The sequence below is a fragment of the Typopeltis vanoorti genome, chromosome 4, assembly GCF_054136105.1.
Source record: "Typopeltis vanoorti isolate ZY-2024b chromosome 4, IOZ_Tvanoo_1.0, whole genome shotgun sequence".
NCBI classification, from domain to species: Eukaryota; Metazoa; Arthropoda; class Arachnida; order Uropygi; family Thelyphonidae; genus Typopeltis; species Typopeltis vanoorti.
Genome location: NC_143552.1, coordinates 107,182,918 through 107,208,552, shown reverse-complemented (window position 1 = coordinate 107,208,552; position 25,635 = coordinate 107,182,918). Strand labels below are relative to the sequence as shown.

Here is a 25,635-nt window from a genome sequence, read left to right as displayed (position 1 = left end):
AACATGCAAAAAATATCTGTAATAATCATATGCATGTAATTTATTTGAGACATTATCATATTATTATTATTATTATTATCCATTATTCAAAAATTCTGTGTAATCTTCATTGTTAATATTAGAAGAACACGTGTTGTAAATACATATGCAAAAAAAAAAAGTATTATTATCAAAATTTTAATTGAAATGCAATGTAGAAAATGAATCAGATATGCAGCACTCAGTGCTGAATTTTTAAAAAATTATAAAATTATTATCTAAAAAATTATTATAAAAAATTATTATTATTATCTGCAAGACAAACAGGAGCCAGAAAATATACACAATTGACAGCTCTCTACATAGCACATGATGTAGATAGAATTAATAAATAAATAAAAAAAAAATAGAATCAATGCCACATCGAGCATTGATTACGTTTCAAAGGTGAAGTAACTTGATTGTGGAAGTAAGAAGATGGAAAATAATTCTAGTCATAAAGTGTTAGATTCCATATAGTTTCAAATAATTTAAACAACTTAATGAGTTGCTATCATTTTTATTTTTATTTATTTATTTTTCTAGAGACTGACTGACTATTTTAAGAAGGTTGTTCTATACAACAGTATGCTGAGCCAGTAAAACTATAAAACATGTATCTGATAATCATGCGTTCTCCTGTCGGCATGTGCATTTTATAGAGGGGAAAAAAATCTTCCATCTCTGTACGAATCTGATTAACCGTAAGATCTTTCCAACCAAAGAGCATTATTCTTTATAAAGAGAATATTTCTCAACATTTTTAAAGCTTTACGCAGTAGTTCAAGGGTAACTGGTAGGCATTTATTTCGGAGGAGGCTGTAGACATTCAAATCACCCCATACGGGTCATAAATTCCCGGGAAACATTGGAATGAGTATTAATAATCTGGAGAAAGGTCATTTTTCATGAAGATAAAAAAAAATAATTCCTAACTTAAGATACGAGTACATTTTACATTCTTTTTATTTTCTGAAAAATTCCTTTTAAGACGATTATGCTCTTAAACAAGTATTAGAAGAAGCGCTATTAAAGTCAAGAATCGTTATTATGAAGAGCCTCCAAAAAACCTTCCCATTAATAATTACATGCTGTGTGGCATAACTCAGTCACGTGTTAGGAAACGAGTCTGTTCCCATCTCGTCATGCACAGATTTAAACTCATTTGTCATGTTAAATGATTCCGTGCAGATACTTTCGCAAAGGTGAACTTTTTCGCCAATATATAATTTAGAACAATTCTGCAGGGGGGTTACCCATCATAATGGCATATGATGGATTCCGTATCTAATCATTATGGTTTTATAGATGGCGCAACGTCATCTAACGATTTCCGTAAACATTCTGAATTCATGGTTGAGTAATTGTCTGAATGAGCAGTAGTGTGTATAGTAGATGGGTGGGGAGAAATTTATGGCTTTATGTCGATATTAATTGAACAAATTTTGACCAAGCAATATCGGAATAAGACCATGCTTCAACTAGTTGATAACTGAATTCCCGAAATCGTTCCACTAAACTGAGTTGCTACTAATCCTAAAACTTATGCTTCGTTACCTGGCATCTGAAAATGAAAGATTTTTTATATTTTTAGTTTATTTTTGTAAATCGAAGCTCAGATATCTCTATGTACATTTGATCCAAACCGGTTTGACACTGAATGCCCATACTGTTTTCTTTAAGTGCCACAATGCATAAAGTGGATCAAATAAAGTGCAATCCGTCATTGAGTACAAGAGGAAGATGAAGGTTTCTTTCTCTCACTGGAATTTTTATTTTTTTTATCGTAAAAAATACTGCAAAAGAAATATCTTCTACCAGTTTTTCGCAATTTTCCGTTCATTGTTCTCCGAATCTTTATAGAAATAATTTACGCAGGCTATTATTTCTTGAAGGAATATACCCTTAGAGAAATATTTATTTAAGAGATTTCCTTTGTCCGCATCGTTGTATTTTTATTTTTAATATATATAAATATACATATTCTACATTATTATTATTATTATTAAACCTCCATTGAATCAAAAAAAAAAAAAAAACTCATCGCGGGAATTCCCCCTGTAATACCGCGCCTTAAATATGTTCACCATCTCCGCACTCACTACTCTCCAGCAATAATTCCAATCACTCATCACTCTCCATGCAAAAAACCTACTCCTCACCCCTTTACTCACACTCTTTTTATATTATCTTCTAGAGATGACCTCTTGTTCTCTTCCTGTCTTCACATATTCTATGCAAAACCTACTCACATTAATCTGGTAATAACCCCTTACCAACTTGTATGTCTCAATCCTCCTCCTCCTCTTTTTATCCACCAGTTTCTGTAAATTGCATTTTGTCAATCTGTCTTAATACTCAACATTTCAGAGATCAGAAACCACGGTAGTCAATCGTCTCTGAACCTTTTCCAATACAGTTCATCTTTTTGAAAACCAGGTGACCAAATCTATACACAATATTCCATATGGTCTGATCAAGTCTTATACAATCAAATAATAACATCCTTTCCAGAAGTCAGTGCCCTTCTCATCATTCCCATCATCTGCTGTGCTGTCTCACAATTTTAGCAATATGTCTCGGAAAGTTTAGGTTCTTGACCACAGTCGCTCCTACATCTCACGTTTCCTATACCTCTTCGAAGATATTTCCACTAATTGTATACTCTACATCCCATATTTCAAAATCTTACACTTTGCAACATTGAATTGTCATCCCCAGTCATTTACCCGTTCAACCAGTGTATTCAAGTCCTCTTGCAAAGCCACGGTATTCTCTCTGCTCCTGATAGTTTTTCCCAACTTTGCATCATCTGCAAGCAACTGCCTGTCACCATTCAGACCTCTCACAGTATCATTTACATACAAATTAAACAACAATGGCCCCAAAACAGACCCCTGGGGGAACGGCCTTGTGACTTTCCTCTTCTGGGATATCACTCCCCCCCCCCCATACAGGAGCTGCTGATACCTATCGGACAGCCAATCTCCAATCCAACGTACTAATCTACTATCCAATCCTATCTGTTCCAATTTAACTACCGGTTTGTCATGTGATAATCTATCGAAAGCCTTTGCAAAATCTAAATATGCTACTGTATATGTATCACCTTTAATCAATGCATTTGTCACCTTGTCATAAGTACGCAGATTGCTAAAACACAGTCTTCCTTTAATAAACCTATTCTTACCATCAAAGAGTATTTTTTTATTGTGAACCCAATTCTAAATTTTGGTCCTAACTAACCTCTCTAGCATTTTAACTCCAGAAACACAGACTGGCCTATAATTCAAACCCTTAGTCTTATTACCTCCCTTATGAATCGGGACAATTTTGCCCTTTTTCCTTTCCTTTTCAAGTTCCATTCCTTTGGAATTTGGCCCAGTGCAAGACTCATGCTAAAATGCTATGTAAATGCTGTTGTTAAGTCTCCAGAAGATTCCTTCGAAACAAGTGGTGAAATATAATTAAGTCCTCATTAAAATCAAGTTTATGTCACGTTCACAAGAATGAAATACCTTTACGAATTGTTCATTAAGTACTTCAACTACATCCTCTGATTATTATTATTATTATTATTATTATTATTATTATTATTATTATTATTATTATTATTATTACCAATCATCTCGTGCTTCTTCTGATTCATTCATGTCACGCCTGCTCTGTTTACCCTCTTGACCTTTGGAATACATTCTGATATTGCCTCCACCAGATAGTTCTTGATCATTTATTTTTGATTTGATTGATTTTTATCATTTTTTTTTAGTTGACTGCTTTTCAATGATAATCTGGATTTACTAATAACTTGTTTTGATCTCATTTTTCATCATTTGTATTTGATAATGATAATTTTTTGTTTCTTTAATTAATTTTGGTATTTTTGTGTTTGTTAATTCTTTGGATTTGGTATTTGTATAACCAATGAGACACAATATATAAATTTTAAGATTATTGAAACCCTTCCGAAATAATAAATGATAACACAGTCCAACACAATTTTTGCTGGCTTTTATATGAGACTTGTTTTTTACTAATTTGGGTGCGCTGATTTCAAATATCAAATTTGAAATCAGCCCATTTTTCTCTATCACGTCAGATTTTTCCTCTATGGCATTTTTTTGTTTTGCTAATTTGTAAGTTTTTGATATTTTTAAGGAGGCAGTACTATTTAGAGGATCAAAAAAATCGATTTTTTAATATTATTTTCTGAAAGTATGTACTTTTAAAAATCTGTTCCTAACTTTTTATCAAGAAATTCGAAAAATTCCCGAAGATATTGCCTATTATTCAAAGCGATGCGCAGATCAGAATCGGAGCGCTCACCGCTCTCGCTTGTTAGTAAACGAATAAATGCATAAGAACCTGCAACGGCACGTACTGGCGCTTTGAATGCGAGAGAGGCCGATAATTAGATACATAACTACTTAACAATATTCATTAAAAATTACAAGAATATTTATAAAAAAAATAACAATTTTACTTACACATGCGTTTCAGGGAATAAATTTTTGTTTGTTTTGTAGCAATTTCTGCTGTGTGTTTTGTTTTGGCAATCCCTTTGAATACTCCAACAGTAGTCGGCCATCATGTGAGAATCCCATCTTCCTTGGTACCGATCTTCCATAGTTTTTAAGTCTTGATGAAATCGCGGTGAGCGCTCTGATTCTGATCTGCGCACCACTTTGAATAATCGGCTATATCTTCGGGAATTTTTCGAATTTCTTGATAAAAAGTTAGGAACAGATTTTTAAAAGTACATACTTTTAGAAAATAATATTAAAAAATCGATTTTTTTGATCCTCTAAATAGTACTGCCGCCTAAAAACTATCAAAAACTTACAAATTAGCAAAAAAAATGCCATAGAGGAAAAACCTGACGTGATAGAGAAAAATGGGTTTGATATTTGAAATCAGCGCACCCAAATTAGTAAAAAACAAGTGTCAGATCATAATCAGCAGAATTTTTTTTTTTTTTTTTTTGTTGGCCAGTGTAATTTAAAATATTTGAAAATAAAAATTGGCACTCTGTTGTCTAAGACTTGACAATAGAACATATTCAGATCCCGTCCATAACGCGAGGAACGTTTATCAGGTCTTTTACTAAAGGTGAGTTAGTCGGTCTTCTCATAAGAAAGTAGAGGGTTTTTTTTTCTCCAGGAAATTCGGGTTTTTCCATTCCTCAAAACAGGCAAAACTGGTCCCGTGAAACACAATTATAGACATAAATACTTACAGTAGGGCAAGGGGAACTACCTTGTTCCATAATCAATATTCCCTAGTAAAGTAGCATATTGCTATCCCACCAACCATGAGAAAGTTCTTTATTACGGAGTTTCCCATGCTGTAGCTGTTGAACAACCTATTACCCTTTGGCCCCCCTCCCCACGTTTCATACAATAGTGAGCACAAGTCGACCATGTGTGGCATCATATGTAAGGCTTAAACGCAAAAATGTGTATGTGTCGGGGGGGGATAGCGAACCAGCAATAAACAGATTCATAAGTTGTTTTCAATTTTTAGTCATAAAAAGCTGAAGTTTCCATTAAATTTATATAGCGGATCAGAAATGTGCTTAAATATGCAATGAAAAAGTCATTTAATGCGCGCTCGACAAAGTGTATGGTGCTGCCATCTTGTTTCACATTAATTATATTCAAATAAATGAAGTTAGCATTCCTAAGATCCTACGACATTTTCTTTTGTTGAAAAAACGGACAAAAAAAATTTAAATTTTAAACCACTTAAATAAATTTGGAAAGCTGATTATGAAAACTTGTAACGTGTACTTTTTTTTTTTTTTAAATTCCTAAGTTTTAAAATGTTTATATTTAAAAGACACAAACATTCAATCTTTCTCTACGGCCCAATTCCATAAACGTAGACAACAATGTATAAAGTGCGTTTTACTGACATCTAAATGGTAAGATACTGAACATTTTTTTTTTTTTTTTTTGGACAACTGTTGCTAGTTGTTTTTCTTGTTATTACACAGAAACTGCGAATTTAAGCCTAGGTAATTCAATGATGTTTTAATCTGAATTTGAAACAGTGGTCATTTTTATCTTCTAAAGAGTTCGCAAAATTTTTCAATAGGCTTGAATTTATGTGTATTGCATGAAGAAATAATAACTCTAATTCACCAATGGCGATGTACTGAACATCGTGTTTTCCAGGAACACAATGTTCTTTCTTTTTTTTATTGGCCATTTCGTTACAAAAGAGAGTTGTTCTCTTTCTCGACTATCCCATAAACAAAGGATATTAATAACAATGCTTCATAAAAACGTGTGATGGCCTGAAATCAACGCATACTACCCGTTTGGTGTTCCTTGAATCTGATTGCATTCAGTATGAAGGACATGTTAGTTTCATTCATGTTTAGCACCCAGTAGTCTCACCTGGCTTTATTATGACAGTAATGTCAATTCAATTATATTACTGTCCTCCCATACGAAGATATGTTTCCTTAGATTTCTATGGTTACTAAATATCACAAGCAGATAACTTTATAATCAACTTTTGATCAAAACAGATGGAATTAGATTTACGAATACTCGAAAAGCCTACTTGTTTTACACTGTCTGAAGCTCATTCTAGACTGTTTTATTCTGATCATTAAAGGGGTACAAGAAGTGTGCTTATTTGCCTGTGATCTAGAAATAATCACGTTATATTCTCGACATATAGTTTCGTTCTTGTTTCCTGGCTGCGTTATGTTTGTTACTGAACATTTAACGAGAAGGCTGCAACACAAATGAACAAAACATGCACTTACACCAGCGATGTCTCTCAATGAGTAACGATTCCAGTTAGAATTAATGGTCGCCGAAGGCTATCGTAACAAAGCTGCCAGGAGAATAAGGAATCACTCGATGAGCAGATGACCCGTATAAGAACTTCAAATTAAAAATAAAAACTACATATATATATATATATATACCCGAGGTAAAAAAAAAAAAAAAAAAATTCTACACACACACACACACACACACACACACACACACACACACACACACATGAATAATTACTCCACAATCACATAAGTAATTAAATTTATTCTCACGTTAACTGTACGTATATTTAAAATTTAAAATTAAAACAAACAGCATTTTCATTTTAAATAGGAAAAATACTAAATACATAGAAAATAAGGAAGAAATACGATATCAAAAAGTATAATTTTAAAAGGCAGAAACATTTGCACATTTACAATACATTTCACAGTTGCAGTATTTTATCGAATTACATAGATGGCGCTCGTAACAAGTTGTTGATATATCTCCAGCGACGACTGTTTTACAAATAATATGGTTGAATTGTTGTCCACTGGATTGCTGAAATGAAAAGTATTTGAAACGGTTAATCAGATTTCTATCCATTTATAGTATTACTGATTGTATATTTCTGTTATTTAAGGGACAATAATTGGTGGTAATCTCTGATTATCAACAATTGTGCATTTGGACTTCCTGATAGATTCTGATTTTGCGTGGTTTCCTGCAATTTTCTGCTTCAGTGTGTATAAATATTTCCTGAGGTTGAAAACTGTCAGAGATTATATTGACTGAAACATAAGATTATTAAAGGTTATCGTAACCATTTCAAATATAATCTGTTTTCCTTTTTCATTTTAATTTTGGTTTTTCACGTGTGTGCGCTAACTATTTCTAATAGATCACGTTAACTGATAATGCATTTAATATCATATTTTATTTATTTTCTTTTTTTGATAATTTTAGTACAACATCAGGCATTCAATAAAAATAGTGGTATCACACCGGATAATAAAAATCATCTATCACCTATTATATCAAATATATTATATCAAATTTGATATAATATCAAATTTCGCATCGGTTCTTATGACTCACACTTGTATTTTCTCCGAATCCTATCTCTCCATCTGAATGAATTAGTCCATCATTAACATCCTTGCTCATGAATACTTTCCTTTTTTTTATATTATTATTATTATGACTAAAACAATGTATATGTATGCATTCAAGAACAACGTAGATATACCTGTATCCCTTCGCTTCCAGAAACTGTACTTCATGACTGATCTAACCTTGAAATTGTTGACAACTATACATGTTTCGAAGCCAAAGAGTTTCCTTAGCTTTCTGTATCAGCTTAGGATAGGAGTAAAACAGTCTTCAAACAAAAGTCGCATTTTGCTAATGTTCGTAATAAAATAGAACTGATAATTATGTGGTCGTTCATAACTGAGGGCACTAGTTGCATCACACAGAAAGAGGCGTCATAAGCTGCAAATCACGTACTTTCAAATATATAATCAAAAACGAATATTACATGACCAAAAAAAAAATCTCAGGAAAAAAAAAAAAAACGGTGTATAATTTTAGTGAAGTTATGCATTCGTTCAAATAGTTGAATAGCGAATGCAATCATAATAAACTAATCATCTAAAATATCTAAAAACTAATCATCTAAAATATCTAAATAATTATAGTTGTATATATTTTATATAAAGCAAATTTATAATTTTTGATATATTTGTAATATTTCTTTTTTTTTTCTTTCTCAAGAGGCAAAAATACTATAAACAGTGCCTCTTATTCTGTAACGTTTATTTTTATTTTTTGATAATTTCAGTACCACGAAAGATATGTAACGTCATTAATAACTTTAGTATGCATGTGCTAACACTGTCAGTTTTCACTGGTCAATATATAATAGGGAAAAAAATAGTAAGCAGACGAAAATTTAGTACTAAAATCGACTTCCGTTGTTGTGATCTGTACATATATATGTGTTGTATATATCATCATCATCATCATCATCATGCGTATCAAGGATTTAGGCCTAGCATGGCCTGTTCCGGCCTTAGAAGTCATCGTTGAATCTTTTAAGAGGACGTCCTGGTTTTCTTTTTCCTAATGGCTTGTATTTTAAGGCTTGTTTTGGTAATCTTTCTGTTTTCATTCTTTGAACGTGTTCCATCCATCTATGTTTATATTTTTTAATTTTTTCTATTACTGGTTCTTGGTTTAATTCTTTCATAATTTCTTCGTTTCTTTTGTGATCAAATAGGGTATACTTTGCAGTTTTTCTCATAAACTTAATTTTTCTATATATATATATATATATATAAAGTTTTTTTAACTTGGGGATATTATGTATTCAAGATACCAAGTCATTTTATATAAACTTGGTTTTTAATCCTATTTCCCAAGTAAGCAAACAGACAAGTATGCAGGCGCAAACTTGACTTACTTGTCTGTTTGCTTACTCGGGAAATAGGATTAAAAACCAAGTTTATATAAAATGACTTGGTATCTTGAATATATATATATATATATATATATATATATATATATAATTTTTTAGGTGGGATTTTTTTTTTATGAATATTTATATTGTTTTAACAAGTACTTCTTTGTGCTCGCTTCCATGAACTAACGCATTTTATTTCTTCTTTTTCAGGATAATCTTGTCTTCATATAAACTGAATAATTTTGGTTATACGTTTAAATTTTCTGAACGCGGATTTTTAGATTGTGGTTCCTAGTCACTTCTGTAAATTAATCTTCTGGTCATAATGTTTACGTTTGGTAAAATGTATTCCTGTCTCCATTGCACCGTTGCTTAGCATAAGTACCAAGTTATTCTACTGCACCAACGAAGGTGACTTGTTGATGGATGAGCAGTTTGTGTGCCTTCAAATAGCCTACTGATCGTGAACATCCATTCTTAATTCTTGTAATGTTCCTTATTGACATCTAACCGCTGAATGGCTTAACACCGATGACAAAGAACTTATTCTCGGCTGTGGTCAAGTTTTCGTTCTGGTAATTAATCATTACTGAGCAGGACGGGTTTTTCTGTCGAAGGAAATGGTATAGTCATGAATTCTTAATAATATGTTCGCTGTACTGACGTCATTTATCATAAAGTGACATTTATATTATCGGAATTATATTAAGTAGTGTATTATATTTTATATATTTTTTATATTATTTATTATTATTATTTATATTTATTATTAATATTATTTATATTGTTTATTATTATTATTTATATTTATTATTAATATTATTTATATTATTTATTATTATTATTTATATTTATTATTATTATTTATATTATTTATTATTATTATTTATATTTCAAATATAAATAAAAGGTACTGTATTGAATTTAGTCAATAACAACATAATTCTTTATCAAAGAGACTTCGGCATACTTGCAGACGCCAATTATTACGATACTCCACTGGTTTCACAATAGCGTTCTGGTATAGTGACGACTTCATTATCACTATGGTTACAGAAGACAGGCATTTTTTACTTATGTTTATTTATTTTAGAGTTTATTTCTTGCCATTCGTGACATATAACGTTATCATTTTATCTGTAAAAATTGTGTTATTTAAACCAAAACTGGGATGTCTCCATAAATTCCAGTAACGATTTCAAATGCCATATTTCATTAAAATTCGTCCAAGTAAAGCACAGACTAACAAACGGATGAAAGAAAAAAAAAAACAAATATAAGTACTCGATATTCTATCTCATCGCACTTAAAAATGATGGAAATCAAATGATACAGGATTGCCATCTCCTCTCTTTTAATTATATTATAAAATCCACGGATATACGAATATAAAAGTATCAATCAAAGCTAAAGTGTTATCTGGCCGGTTAGCATACTTTGCTTGATGAAAAAAAAAAAAAAAAAAATTCAAGATTCCAGGAATTCCTGGTTAACTCACTTTCAGTTGAAAAGCTCTTAGAAATGCTGCTCACGTATTACAACGGAAATCGAATTCAACTGTTTTCAGGTAAAAGGCGTCGTTGCTACCAACTGTGCTACGAATTTCAAAAATTTCGTGTAATCAACATGCTTGACCTGACTGCTTGCTTGTTTTTTAACTGGTTGTATACTAACCACTATCTTATGCCGGTAAGTACAATCTATTCTCCTTGAGAATTTTAGAACTGTAGAAATCTACTTAGTCAGATATTTTCTTTTGTTCTATCTTTTCCCAAACAACTATTGTCAATTTGGGGTCTATAATTTTCTCATTATCGTCAGGTCATATAGAAAACTTCATGCTTGGGATGGTGCAACAGCCTTGCTTATATCCTTAACATCAGATGTAGGCTGTACACTAGCTGAATTTTCTGTATAGTTTTACTAGTGTATCCTACGACAAACTTTCAACTATCTTTAGGCATGTTTAAGATCTTAAGTAAAAATACTATTTTCAGTGTGATGTAGTTCATAAACGTTTAGACTAAACGTGTAAGAAAATGGACTGAATTGAAAAAAATAAAAAATAAAAAGAGAATATAATAATAGATAAATAAATAAATATTCTAACAGATTTATTCGCCAATAAGGAGTAGGTGGAATTTGGTTAGTCCTAACAAACTTTTGTCCGTCTTCACTTTCAGTTGTCACTGACAGTTGAGTTTATGACTACCGACGATTTTAGGAAGAGAATATGCAGACAACTGTCGCCGTCTCTTGTACCTAAACCATAACTGGTCTTATTGTCTAAAAATAGTACGAATCTAATGGGACTAAAAACCCGGGAGTTTCAGGAAAAAAAAAAAAAAAAAAAAAAAACTTCCTTTAGTATGAAACTGATATTGTCATAAGGTTACATTGCCTCTAATGGGGATGGGAGTAGGGGTTCCTAACCCTCTGTGCTTTGGTTGTCGATGAAATTTATCGAAGATAAAAAATATTACTATTTCCTTCATTATTACTTATCTAAGCCTCCACTTAAAGCTGAAAACATAAAGATATTTCAGACAAATATTGCCATTTGCACACATAGATTATGAATCAGTAAGAATTAAACAAAGGAAAGAAAGTTGAGGAATAAATTTAAAAGCGATTAGCAGTTGGAAATGGAACTCAGAAACCCCAACACTAAATTATTAACAATATCTGTTTTAGTCTGTCATATTTATCTCTCGCATTAAGCGGAGGCTGCATCTATTGCGAACTTATGTATTTATTTAAATAGAGGATATTATGGATCCATCCGTATTTTATAGCCAAATATAAAAAGAAACTTTATTACACTATTTTTTTTTCATAAGTTTGATTTTCATATCGTAAATTACCTATTATGGAAGACAATGCAGTTAGATTTATAATTATGTTTATTTTTAAGTGAAAAATGTATTTATTTTATTTTACTTGATTCTTTTATATTTTTTAGTTCTAATGCTCTTAAAATCCGACTAGAATTTAGATTTTTCGCAATTTCATCTAGTACCTGTACATTCAGCTAACAATATCGACAGGTGTGTGTGTGTGTGTGTGTGTGTGTGTGTGTGTGTGTGTGTGTGTGTGTGTGTGTGTGCTTTTGTAGAATGTGTGTTCATTGCTTTTCCGGTATGGGCTATTCCCATTCGTTTCGAGTACAGTGTACCTGAATCTATGCCACGTCTTTGTTACCTTGTCGCAAGGTCAGAAGTGAGTGTAGAATACAATGACGTCAAAAGCAGTGACGTAACTTGATGTCATAGATTGCTTTTTTTTCCTGGTCATTAAGGAGTTCGCTATTTCAATGAATGAATCTGAGTCACCACGAATATCTTCACCTACTAGAAATTGTCAACAGGAGTGGGAGTCAGCAAAGCAATACTTGTACGCAAATTGCATGTTCTATTTCTAAGAAATTCTTCCCACTAATGATTTAGTAAATATAAATAATTTTGAAATAAAAATAACTTTAATTACATTACTAAAAATTATAAAACTAATATGCCCAAATTAGGATTTATTATACAACCCGACTTCAGTAGCTTTCAATGTATTCATTTCAAAACCTCATAACTATTGATTCTGGAAGGGCCAGAAAAAAAAAAAAAATCTGATGTGGTCATCTGAACCTTCCAGACCTCAAATTACTGAACTGCAATTGGCAATCAAACCTCTTTGACAGTCCGAAGGTTTCTTGTCATATTTCCACTAGCTAATACTAATATCACTGAGCCTACGTAGCTCAGTCGGTCTAGACCAGGGGTGGCCAACCTTTTACATTCCATGCGCCAATTTTTTCACTTGCGAATTCAGATGCGTTACAACTCTTGTACCCTTAAAAACTCCCAGCAAAAATACGTTAATATAGAGGTGATATATTGATTTAATATAAAAACGAGATTCTCTCTATCTGTAACTCAGACCCAAGCACTTCAGTTCTCCTCGTATTTTAGTCTGATGTTGTGTGTCTATTAAGATCATGTCTTTTATTATGTGCGAAAGTACTTTCACAAATAAAGTACAATGGTTTTCCTGGCGGATTAGCTATAAGAACTCATTTTTCCATCGTTCACTGAATTCACACTTACTATTACTTGTTTTCTTCTTTTTTTTTTTCTTGCTCGTTTTCTTTTGCACTGTGATGGGTAACTGAATGTAAAAACAAGGCTTAACTTTCGAAAAAACTGCAAATGTTCACAAAGAACAAACAAAGCACGACTCCGTAGCCCACGAGTATCGCTTGCAAACTGACTAATTAAAAACCTGCGACGCACCGATTTTGCTAACGCTTGGCACCTCAGGATCAAACCAATGAATGTGTGAAAGATGTGCGCGAAACAATAAAATCGCTAAAAATAATTACTAAGTTTTAACTTTTCTATAAATCGGTTTTTGATTAATACTTTTTGCATAAATAGGCTTACTTTTTTATTATTATCATTGGGATTAAATGCGCCACTTTTGGCTCATGCGCCATAGGTTGGCCATCCCTGGTCTAGACGAAGCCCTTTGGTCGGAAAGACCTGGGTTCGATGCTTGTCAGTGTCTGAGGAACCTTTATCTGGTGTCTTTCGACGAGAGGTGAGTTAGTCGATCTCATACGGTGGTGGTGGGGAGGTTTCACCCGGAAACTCTGGTTTTTCGTCCCCCAGAACAGGCAAACGGCCCCGTGAACACACGCATCTACAGACATAGGACACGCTGGCAGACAAAGTTTGTAAAAGATGAAAACATTTTTTTTTTTTTAATTGCCACTATTTTAGACATTTTTTTCTTTATACATTTCACAAACGTATAATTAAGACATTGCTAAAGGTGCTCCCAAATAAACGAGAATTAAATTGCATTCCTTTCAAAGACTACACCGTCAAAAAGAAGTGGGATTTCCAGAAAACTCCAGAGCAATATTAAATAGCAGATGCTAGATCTCTAGCGATATGAGAAAAGATATGAGGGCATAGTTCAAGGAACTTCGTAGGCGGCTTTCTCACTGATTTACGATGGCATTCAGTACGCGGAAGCTAACTTTCACAACTATTATACGAATGAAGCAATTCAAAATAGAAATTTTTTTTTGCGTAATCGACGAATAGTTTTTAGGTATTGTCAGAATTATAAACCACAGCACCGTTTTCTAATTCGAAATCAACCCACGCTTTGATCATACAAAAGACGATAAACCGCAGTTACTATAAAGTTTATATTCGGAGAATTTTTCCGATGATAATATTGAAAACTTCTTTCACTAATGGATTAAAATCATTAGGGATTTCACCATCGTTGCAATCTAGTGTCGATCCTCTTAATCGCCATTATAAGATGGAAAGTTTTGTTCCAATGCAATAAAATATAATAGCAGACGATATATGCTGTTCTTATGTTTAGGATTAACTCAAAGTAAACCATTTTGTCTTTCTTTTGGATAGAGGGGAAACGTGTCACGTCCATTTCAGACTGGCTAAACTTACCTTCAGTTGAAAAGTCCACACAAAGGTTCCTTCCGAGACTCAAACGCTTAGCGCAATGCATTTCTTGAATGTTTGATTTTATGTCATTTCTTTTTTCACCATTACGATGTGCACCGAAAGCATTTGTCTGCATCACGATGATTCATTACATCCTAGTTCGGTTTATAATAAGATTTTTTTAAAATTGTTCTACTGTGTTTTGTAGTTTCTCGCTCAACGAGCTGATTTCCGAGGACTGCACAAAGATGGCAGCCGAACTTTTTTCGTGTAAAAAATGCAAAAATAATGAAATGAAAAACATTTAATTAGTTTTACAGTCATTAGTCATATTTGAAATACACCATGAATTAGTTTTTATCCATTATCTTCTTTGTAAAAAATTTTTATTAATTTTTATGCGTTAAACCTTCTCTTGTATATAAATAAAACATTTATTGCGATCATTAGCAGTCCAATTTATTTAATAAAAAGAACGAAACATTCTTAAAGTGTGTGTAGAAGATACGTTTCGAAACACTGAATTAAAACGAAAAGCTATTTTAGGAATGTATAAAGTTATTAAAATTAATATGCTATCGAAATTTATAATTTTTCCGAATTGATTCAAATGTATTGAATGCAATCACCTACTTTAATATCTTCGTTTTTCTAGTCTTGTTTATATTAAATTGGGAATTAAAATTCAGCGCAAACTTATTTCGGATTACACTGAAATAAATAGCAGGCCTACAAATGGATTAACAACAGGATACAAAAGTATTGTCTTTTTCCTTCTCTCGAGATATCTTAGTAACATTTAAAAATTCTTGAAAGTCTTCCCGGATGTTACATCCTGAGAAGCAGTGCCGCAATCGTATATTTTTCCTGTAAATTTTTTGATGGGAGTGCTTTCATTTGACCCTTGTGAAAAGTAGCTGTTTGTTTCAAGACTTGTTCCGCCAGAAATGTGATGTGACAGGCACTTCAGATTTCAGTGCGTCTTAAAAAGGGAAAAAAAAAAAAAAAAATTCATCGCGATTCAATCGGTACTAACAGTAGTGTGGACAGGCAACCGACAGTCTAATAACTGCTACTTCCCATTGGACCATGAAAAGCATGACACAAAAGCTGCTAAAACAAATACGTAGACAGGCGACAAAAAAAAAAAAAAAAAAGGTCATACAAAAATTACTTTGAATACACAATAGCAATTACTGGATTCACAAGCGTGGCAACTGGAAGTAAAGTTGCATTTACTAAAACATTTATAAAAACGAAAATAATGCTTTTTTGGTTTTCCGATGTTTGCGTAATCAATAGTTTTTATTGACTTTTCGGACTATCTTCTTACTTTTGATGATATACTCGGAATTTCCAACTTCGTTTGGAAAATATAGTACGTATTTTACTTTTTAATTCAGCATGTTAACGCTTCGTTAAGTAGCAGACGAGTCTGGGATGTGGTTGCAGTTTTCATCGTCTGCTGAGGTTAAATTATGTAATCTTAATGAGGTAATATCGTAATTATCTCGGAAAGAACGAAAGCGTTTGATTATGAGCTTCTGAATAACGTTATGCACCGCTGAACTACACTCACCCACACACATAAAAGCAAGTGTTGCTTTGTTTACACCACTGCTTTTGAATAATGTGGTGAGAAATCCTGAAAATCCCTCCACCTAGGGTAACCCAAAATTATTATTATTGTTAATTTTTCTTCCTTTACATGGGAAATATTTTTAAAAATTCTAATTTAATATTTTTAAGGAAAAATATACTTTTAAATATTATATTATCTTTAAAAACGATACTAAATGAATATATAAAATAATTGCATACTGTATGCTGCCTGGTTGGCCTGGTGAATAGTGCTTCCACTCTCCAACCAGGTTATGGGTTTTGAATCCCACTTCGATATAGACGTTTGTATTTTTAGATGGTGGATCAATTTCATCGTTCGGTATGAGCTACCACCCTACTTATTGGCGGTCAGAAGTGGTTGGAAAAATTTTCACGTTTGGTTTTTAGACCAGGATTTTCAGATTATCTAACCAAACTCTCCCATAATACTAATACTAATGTACTGTTATAGTTCTAAATTCTTAGATTGGGAGATGAATAGCACAAAATACTGCTGGGGCCCAATCCTCTTTTGGCCCTACATGTAAGACCGTATGTATGCAACATCGTATGATTTCTGTGGGAAGCTATAAAAATAAATTTACAACTTTCTGTTGATAGAGTTATAATAAAATAAAATATAAAAATACTCTAAAAATTTGAGTAATAATGTTTTCGTGTTGGGTTTCATAAAATGCGAATATTGTATATTTTCCATTCTTCCTCTGTCTGTCAGTAGACAGAAAAAAAAACAAACAATTGGGAATGATACAGAATTATATGTTATACACGTTAATAAATAAATAAATAAATACAAAAACTTTCAACAGTACACAAAACAGTTAACGATCAGCCTGCAGAAACTCACGGGAGGATTGGGTTACTCCACCTATGGTAACCCAGTCCATTGTGGGAGAGTAATACGTGCGAAAAACAATCACGAATATCTCTGCTTCGAACTCTTCGATTGGAACTGTACAGCATTTTGATTGGGGGGGGGGGGGGCGGAAAGTCGGCCAACCAGGCAGGCAAGTGACGATCTAAGTGGAGACAAATACTGATGATGCCAGTTCAGAATATAAGCAGAAAGTCTAGTGATCAATCTTGGAAAAGTTAAACCTGAATGCTGATTTCTGCCTACATTCAGACCGGACTTGGCACACACGCAATAACACCGAGACTTGATTAAAAAAAAAAAAAAAAAAAGTATGTATTCTCGGAACCCGATTCATGAATAGGAAGTATCCTTTAGACCTACTGTAGATGCCAGAGATTCGACGATCCTAATAAAAGCAGAATCGTTTATGATGAACAGCTTACACTTCATTGAGAGAACGGAATAAATATCATAGTAATAAAATCATCCCACCTTCTAGCCAGGTTAGATATGCTAACTAATTCACAGATGTATCCAGAGGAAGAAACTTTAGAACTTGTTTGAGAAATTTTTCCCTTCAGATAAGAAAGCAAGTCAGTGTTTTTATGGGCTTCTTTCTATCTCCAGCTCTGAGTAAGTTATTCAAGGAATCCTTTGAAAAAAAGACGGGGACGGATACTATTCCAAACCGAAAATCTGGCTGAAATTTGTCGATAATATTTTCATCATCTGACTAAGTTCAAACATAGAACAGGAAGAATTCAAGGACTATCTTAATAGCTTAAACTGTAGCATAAAGTTTACCCCCTTGGACTTAAAAATGGCAGGAAATTACTTTTACTTGATATTCTCCTGGAAATCTCTTTTAAAAAAAAAAGAATTTCTCATTCCGTTTATAGAAACCTCACTAACACTGGGACATTCCTCCATGCTTCATTTCACAACCTCTTACAAACGGTAGGAATAATAAAAACTATTAGGAGTTGAGCTCGCATATCTCCAGCAACACCGAGAGGAGAAATAAAGAACTTCGTTACCTCAGTCATACTCTTTCCGTTAATGGAGGTGGGGCCCAAGATGATTAACAAGATTTGACAAACTCCCTCAAGACATCAACAGATAAACAAATTTAAAAACGAGGGGTTCGAGCGTTTGTTGAATATAAAAAAAAAATGCTTCGCGAAATGAGATCATTTAGTGGAGCATACTAACACTTCAAATGCTGCAATGCTATATGTGTGTGTGGTAGTCTTCATTCCACCTGTTAAGCATGGAGGATCTCAGCGTTGGTTGACTAGCATAGTAGGTATTCTTGCACATGTAGTTTGCTATGAGTCTATAATCCTTTCTTTCCCCATTTTGACACAAAACAAACTTTTCAAAGGTCGTAGTTTCATCATTATTCGCGTGTTCTATCTCAGCATGGCATCCCAAATGATAATTCATTCCGCTAGTTTAGTGCATAAACTATTATTATTATTAATTTTTCTTCTTTTAATTATTATTTAAAGGTCATATTAATAATTTCTACACAGTAAAAAGAGCAAAACTGATAAGATTTTAGACAAAACTTTACGGACCCCCCCCCCCCCTTTCGTCAACATTTGTGGTAAAACCAAAAAATTGAACCTACAAACTGTCTTTAGTGTAAGACATCACAAAAAAAGGACACAGATGAAACTGTCGATCTTCCTAGCTGTGTTTACGCTTGGCATTGTTTCAAGGTAAAGAAAACTCGGCTGCTCACAAAGCTTAGCGGAACACAAAATTAAGCACGCCTTATTGCTTACTGTCTAGTCAGAGGGAACTTATTGAGGAGATAACGGTGCGAAATCACACAGAGAATACTGTTTAATGTGCTCTGAAACATTACCAGGAAGTTAGGTTCTTTTAGCACAAACTGATAACGTCTGTTATGTAGACTAAAATATTGTACTGTATGGATGTGTTTGGGAAGCAATTCTTTTTTTTTTTTTTTTTGGATTGAAACGTTGCATTTTTAGTTATCAACTGTTCTCCCCGGAAAGCCATGAAGATATTTTGCATGTCTTGTTAGGTTTAGATTGAAAAAAAAAAAAAAAAAAAAAATTAACAATCTTTTTCTGAGAAATGGCTAACCCAATTTTCTCATTACTGTGCCGCTATTACTGATAATAGTTTAGTAAATGGGCGGATAAAATTTTGATTGCCAATAATGACAGCAATCAAATAATAAACTTGATCCAAGTCCTCATTTTTTCGGAAGGAAGACAATCCTACTTTTTGATTTTATTTTCAGTTTCCTAGTGAATTGTATCTGTGAAATGATTCCATTAACTTTTAAATGATGGAGTTGGAAGAAGCAAGAAATATGAAATTGTTTTCATATGTTCAGTTCTTCATGATTAGAATGACAGTTAATTATGATTCTAGACGCTTGTTACTTACGTTCCATTAATGATACTCTACACCAATACAGGAAATCCTTCTCTAAGACAGTCTCCGGATCAGTTTGACAAACGAAGTCCCACTTTACATATCTACTCGGGGACTGCACGACAATATTCCTTTTAAGCATTTTCTTGTTTATCCTGAAAAAAAAAAAAAAAATATATATATATATATATATATATGTGTGTGTGTGTGTGTGTGTGTGTGTGTGTGTGTAGAAAGTATGTTACCTTGGGTATAATAAATGTTAAAGATACCAAGCTATTTTAAACCTGGTTTTTCTCCATTTCCCAAGTAAGCAAACAGACAAATAAGTCAAGTTTGCGCCTGCACAATGCAAGGTCCTGCAGGGTCAGCTAGACTTGCATTACGTGCAGGCGCAAACTTGACTTATTTGTCTGTTTGCTTACTTTGGAGTAAGTAATTTGGAAATGGAGTAAAACCAGGTTTAAAATAGCTTGGTATCTTTAACATATATATATGTATATATATATATATATATATATATATATATATATATATATATATATATATATAGCTACTATCTACTCTATAATATAAAATGATAAGCCTTTTTTTGTAACGTTTTTGTGTCACATTTTTTGTCAAGTTATTTGAAACGTTTTCCCTGAGTGTGGCGTCTTCAAAATTCGAGTCATCAGAATTCAAGGAGAACCGGCCTACCAGTCTGAAACTCGGGGGGGGGGAGCCGTAGGCGTCAGGGGGAGTATCCCCCCCTAGTATATATATATATATATATATATATATATATATATATATATATATATATATATATATATATATATATATATATATATATATAAAATGCAATAAAATTTGTGACTTAAAAGACTGAAATCTATTAGAAGATCTTAATTTCGGTTTTCAATCGCACCATTTTGCAGGCACAAATTGTTCCGAAACTATAAAATTACATATTATAAATGACAATAAATAAAATACGTACAGTGCATAGGCCAAACACAGCTCTGAATTCAGTTGTTGATAATCAATGACATACTCAAAAAATAATAATATGTACTGTACAACTGTACATTTGTATGAATGAATGTATGAAGTGATAGACAATCACAAACATCCATGACCTATGTGGAATTCCAATCCTGAGCCTTTTGGCTGGAAAGTGGACATGCTAACCACTCTGCCAGCTAGTTATTGTTCTAGTTATTGGAACAGGCCAGTCTGTTCCAATAACTAGAACAATTTCTGAAGATCAGTTAAATTTTGTAATGAGTGAATATCAGGATGCTTAGCCAAATTTTCCGATGTTTGCTCTGTTAGCAAACATCTATTTCAAGTATACAGGGCCCGTTTTATCATTAGGCGAACCTATGCAATCGCCTACAGGTGCCACATGTGTAGGTGTACGTGTGCTTGTGTATGACAAAATATATATAGCGAGACAATGTATAAGGGCGCCTAAATTTTCTTTGCCTAGGGGGCATCAGATACTCTCGGACCGCCCCTGCAAGTATACATTACTTTCATAATGTACACATGAAATAGATCTCTCTCTCTCTCTCTCTCTCTCTCTCCCTTTCTTAGCTCATTACATTTAGAATCATCCTACAATTGTTCTCTTGAATGTTTTTTTTTTTTTTTTTTTTTCCACTTTTGAAAGTTTTCTGCAATGAAATACTGAAAATGAAGACTAATCTCGACTAGAACATTTTCATCGCGCGATATAACATCAATATCATTATCATCGTTACTTGGCTTATTTGAAAATAGGTTTCGCAATAGGATTTCTTGTACATCTTAATCGCCACTTCGTGAGCTCTAGCACCAGTGCTGCTATAAAAAATGCACATACATATTTAAAAATCATACGGAAGACAAATTTAATTGTTTTTCTTTATATTATTGTTATTAAGTACTTACTTGTATCCATTTATTTTCAACTCACAATAATCGCCAGTGGGTAAGTTGAATGACGAACAACTAATAACAGCGTCATATCCATCAATTATCTGAAAAGAGAGATCACTTGGATCAAATGAGAGTTGCAGATAAACGGACGTTTCAACTGTTCTACTATAACTACTTTTTCACATTGATATTTACAAAATCTTATTTTTTTATGATTGTATACAATAATTTTTCATACCTGTTTGATTCTGTAATGTAGTTTACTAATATTTGTAACATATACTTTCGTTTCATTGCGTTTTGCTATTAAAATGATGTGACTAAAATCGGAATGAATAACATGATTAAATTTTAGTTTAGTTCAGTTATATAATTTTAGATCAAATTATATAACCGAAATGACTACAGTGAAACTAAAATTGGAAACAAAGTCAAATTTTTTAATGTAGTACAGAAATAATCATTGATCTCAGTACAGCATTTTTGACTTCAAAACGATGTATTTCTACAAGAATTTAAGTTTAAAATAAGTCTTAGGTGTCCGCGGAGTGTCCTGGGTTCGATTCCCATCGTCGATGTGAGGTGCTTAAGAATCTTTGTCAGGCATAGCCAAGTTATCCGGTCTTGGGCGTGGACAGCAGGATTTTTCTCCCCAGTTTATCTGGGGTTTTTCGCCAACAAGCAGGCAAAACAGCCGAGTGAACACACGCAGCTACGACCATAAGAAATACTGGGGGGTATAGGGCTAGTCGCGTTATCCTCGGGACGGGTACGACTTAGAAAGAGTTAATGATAGCTCTGTAACAGGCCAGTAGGCCTAATACGTAGTAGGAAGAAGTATTAGGTTGTTCACTTTTTTCCTGCATTCCTCATCAAACCACGTGGCATGAGCAATATAATTTGCATGCTTTTACTATTCGGATCGTCAAGAAGCATTTTAGGTTTCATTTCGGAAAATGAAGTTTTAATTATTTCCTTTTATAAATAGCTTAGGTTTTTTCAGGCTAATATCTGAGTTCGAATCTCTTCAGTTTCCTATTTGCATGTACAATAAGCAGACACAAAAACACTGCCCATTACTTTAATTGCTTCGCAGTGGCGGCTCGTGGCCGGGGTCACCCCTAGGAATTTTGCCGCCCCTTCTCCCTTATTTTTCGTATAGTTTATGCCAACTTTGCCTCCCCGAAAAAACTTTCCGCCTCGTGCAAATGCACGTCTTGCACCGTCAGTAGAAGTGCACCCTGCTCGTGGCTTGAAATCGTCGGGGTGCTTCAACTTTCGAAATATACATACACACTGGAAGTAAGTGTACATTTGTTTGGATAAAATATCAAAATTATGGTAAAAATTAAAAAAAAAAATAAAACATGATTATATTGTTTATAATCGATAAAATTATACAGTTTAGTATGATTCAAAATTACTTAAAAATAAAATCCATTCCTTTAATTGTAATTAAAGGAATGGATTTACAATTTTTGGAAATTACAATTAAATCCGTTAATTGTAATGTCCAAATATTTAAAGAGACGGAGTAAACACGATAAGCACTACGAACGCTCTACTACTGGCGTAAACTGCATATAAAGAACAGTGGAACTGCGCGACGGACAGTTCCGCATTACGCTAATAGCTCACATCTCACTATGACGTGATATGCTTGCGCGCGTAGCAATATGGCACTGTGGTAAGCACAGTGCTGCTAGCGTCCTTCGCCCTCCGAAGTGCTACAAGATGGATTTTTATTATTTTTTTTTTATACAAAATAAGAGAATTGTATAGGATTGTTGATGATAAAATTAAATATTACAGGCAAATATAAATAAGTTAATAAATATATTTATATATCGAGAAAAATTGGGGGTGCTGCAGTCCCGCAGTGCCTATGCATGAGCCGCCCCTGTTGCTTCGGCCGTATTGTATTTCCAAGAAACAACATCACGGTTAATGAATGCATTTATGAACGTATATATAAATTATATATTAAATTTTATTCATGAAAAAGAATAGTGTGGATGAAAGAAAGCATAATTTATTAAGCATAATAACATGCAGCGCTGTGAGCTATGACACACGCCATGATTAAACGAATAACAGAACTTCATTGAGATTAAATAAAATCAAAAGGTGAATGACTGTCATTTACACCACGTGTTTTTTTTGTAAGAGCAAAATGATTCCTCTCAACCTACTCCAGTCCAGTAGTGATTATCGTCTGAGCGATACATTCTGAAAAATTAATATCAAGTCTTATTATCCTTCTGAAAGCAAATGAACGGCGTTGATGATTTTAGGATCGAACGTGATGGCCTTATTATAAACATGTTAGGTTTTAGACAGCGATAAGAAGTGAAAACAGATATTAAGTTTTGTTATTCCAACTTTTTCATCATACGCATGATGACTGCAACTATTGTATGCTGTGATTGTGGATAGTTTTAATTTCTTCGTCCATATGCTAAACAGTTCAGTCACAAGTAACCTAAGAGTAGAATTTTGGCTTGAAGAATTTAACAATGGAATCCAGAAATTCGTCTACGATCACAAGATAGTCACAAACTTTCACGTCCGCAATGAGATTCGAAACCGTAACCCATTTGTTGAAGAGCGGAGGCGCTTTCTAATCGGCCATCCTGGGCCAATGCACGCATGTGTAGTTTTTCAAAAGAATAAAACATCTCACAATCTTTGATGACTGTTTTTTCACAATGACACAAAAATACAACGGCTCCGTACACGCATTCGTATTATCCTTAAAGATGGCAGACAAATTTTAAATTAATGCTCGAAAGAAGGACAATAACCCGGGAATTTGGAGAGAGAGAGAGAGAGAGAGAAGGAAGAGTCAGTTTGCGTGATTAGTTTGTTGTTGTTATTGAAGAATGATATTTTACATCAACCCTTTAAATCATCTCTTGCGTAAATCACGCGTCTGCGGCTTCTTAACTTATATTATCGTTTTAGTTGTTAATAATGCAAATTATCCTCTAGCATTCGAGTTACATCACTACTACCAGCAACAAAACTACCACTAATACGAAGTCAACTAAGCAGGGGAACGCCAAGGGTATTTGCCGCCGGGGTGCAATTTTTATTGGCCTCCCCTAATACTGCATTGTATAACCAAATTAGATATTAGCTAGATAAAATGCCGCCCTGTCAATGTCGCCGCCCGGGTGCGGTGCACACCTTGCACCTTCGGGTTGGTGCGGCCCTGCAGCTAAGTAACACTTCAAGATTCTGCATTTTTTTAAATAAAAAAATATAATGGGTATAGAACTCATTTAGCACACACCTCTGAATAAATAAAACGTTATAATGTTTTAGAAATGAATTTTTATTTTTGGAATATCCTTGACCCAAGATTAAGTAGGTAATCTTGGGTCAAGGATGTCTTACGTTCAGGTTAATCCTAAAAATATACATTCTAGAAAATGTTTGACGAAAAGTACCAAAAATTGGACAAAATCAATTCTCGAAAGGTTTGTTGCCTGAAAGGATCACGTTTTTGATTTGATTTTTCATTATTTTTACTGAAAATAACCCACCTATTATAAAACTGTGTTTGTGTTTTGCAACAACAGTATGCTTGCTTTCGTGAGAAAACGTTTTCATCCGTTAAATCCATCAACACACACACACACACACACACACACACACACACACACACACACACACACACACACACACACACACACACACACACACACACACACACACACACACACACACACACACACACACACACACACACACACACACACACTTTTCTTAATTTTCTAAGTTTGCATGATCTTAGACAAGATATAATTTTAATTACCTTTATAACGGATCGACAGCTCTGGTAAACATCGAGTCTAAAAGGCCAGATGGTATGCTTCAATATAAAGGACTGAGCTGGGTTCTTAAATACAAAATACTGCCCGCAACCTGTAACATTAAGAAATTATTCGAATGAGTAAGGAAGAGAAAGATTATTCCTTTTCAAAACAAAGTACAACTAAGTACTATCATAAATGCTTTCTATGTCTCCTTAAAACATGCTATAAAGAGTAGTATGGGGTGTTCTAGTGTTTGACTACCAAAATCTGTTATGATGTGTTG

General features: G+C 33.4%; 1 protein-coding gene across 1 annotated transcript in view; it reads right to left on the bottom strand.

Moving 5' to 3' along the window:
• Window positions 1-7,056: 7,056 nt before the first annotated feature.
• LOC150107582 (uncharacterized) overlaps window positions 7,057-25,635 on the bottom strand; it is a 34,246-nt gene continuing 15,667 nt past the window's right edge. The window contains exons 5-8 of the mRNA XM_090391405.1: window positions 25,352-25,461; window positions 21,544-21,632; window positions 19,639-19,781; window positions 7,057-7,355 (exon numbers count right to left, since the gene is read on the bottom strand). Coding sequence (XP_090247531.1) covers window positions 7,318-7,355; window positions 19,639-19,781; window positions 21,544-21,632; window positions 25,352-25,461 — 380 coding nt within the window. The 3' untranslated portion in view covers window positions 7,057-7,317. The remainder of the gene's footprint in view (window positions 7,356-19,638; window positions 19,782-21,543; window positions 21,633-25,351; window positions 25,462-25,635) is intronic.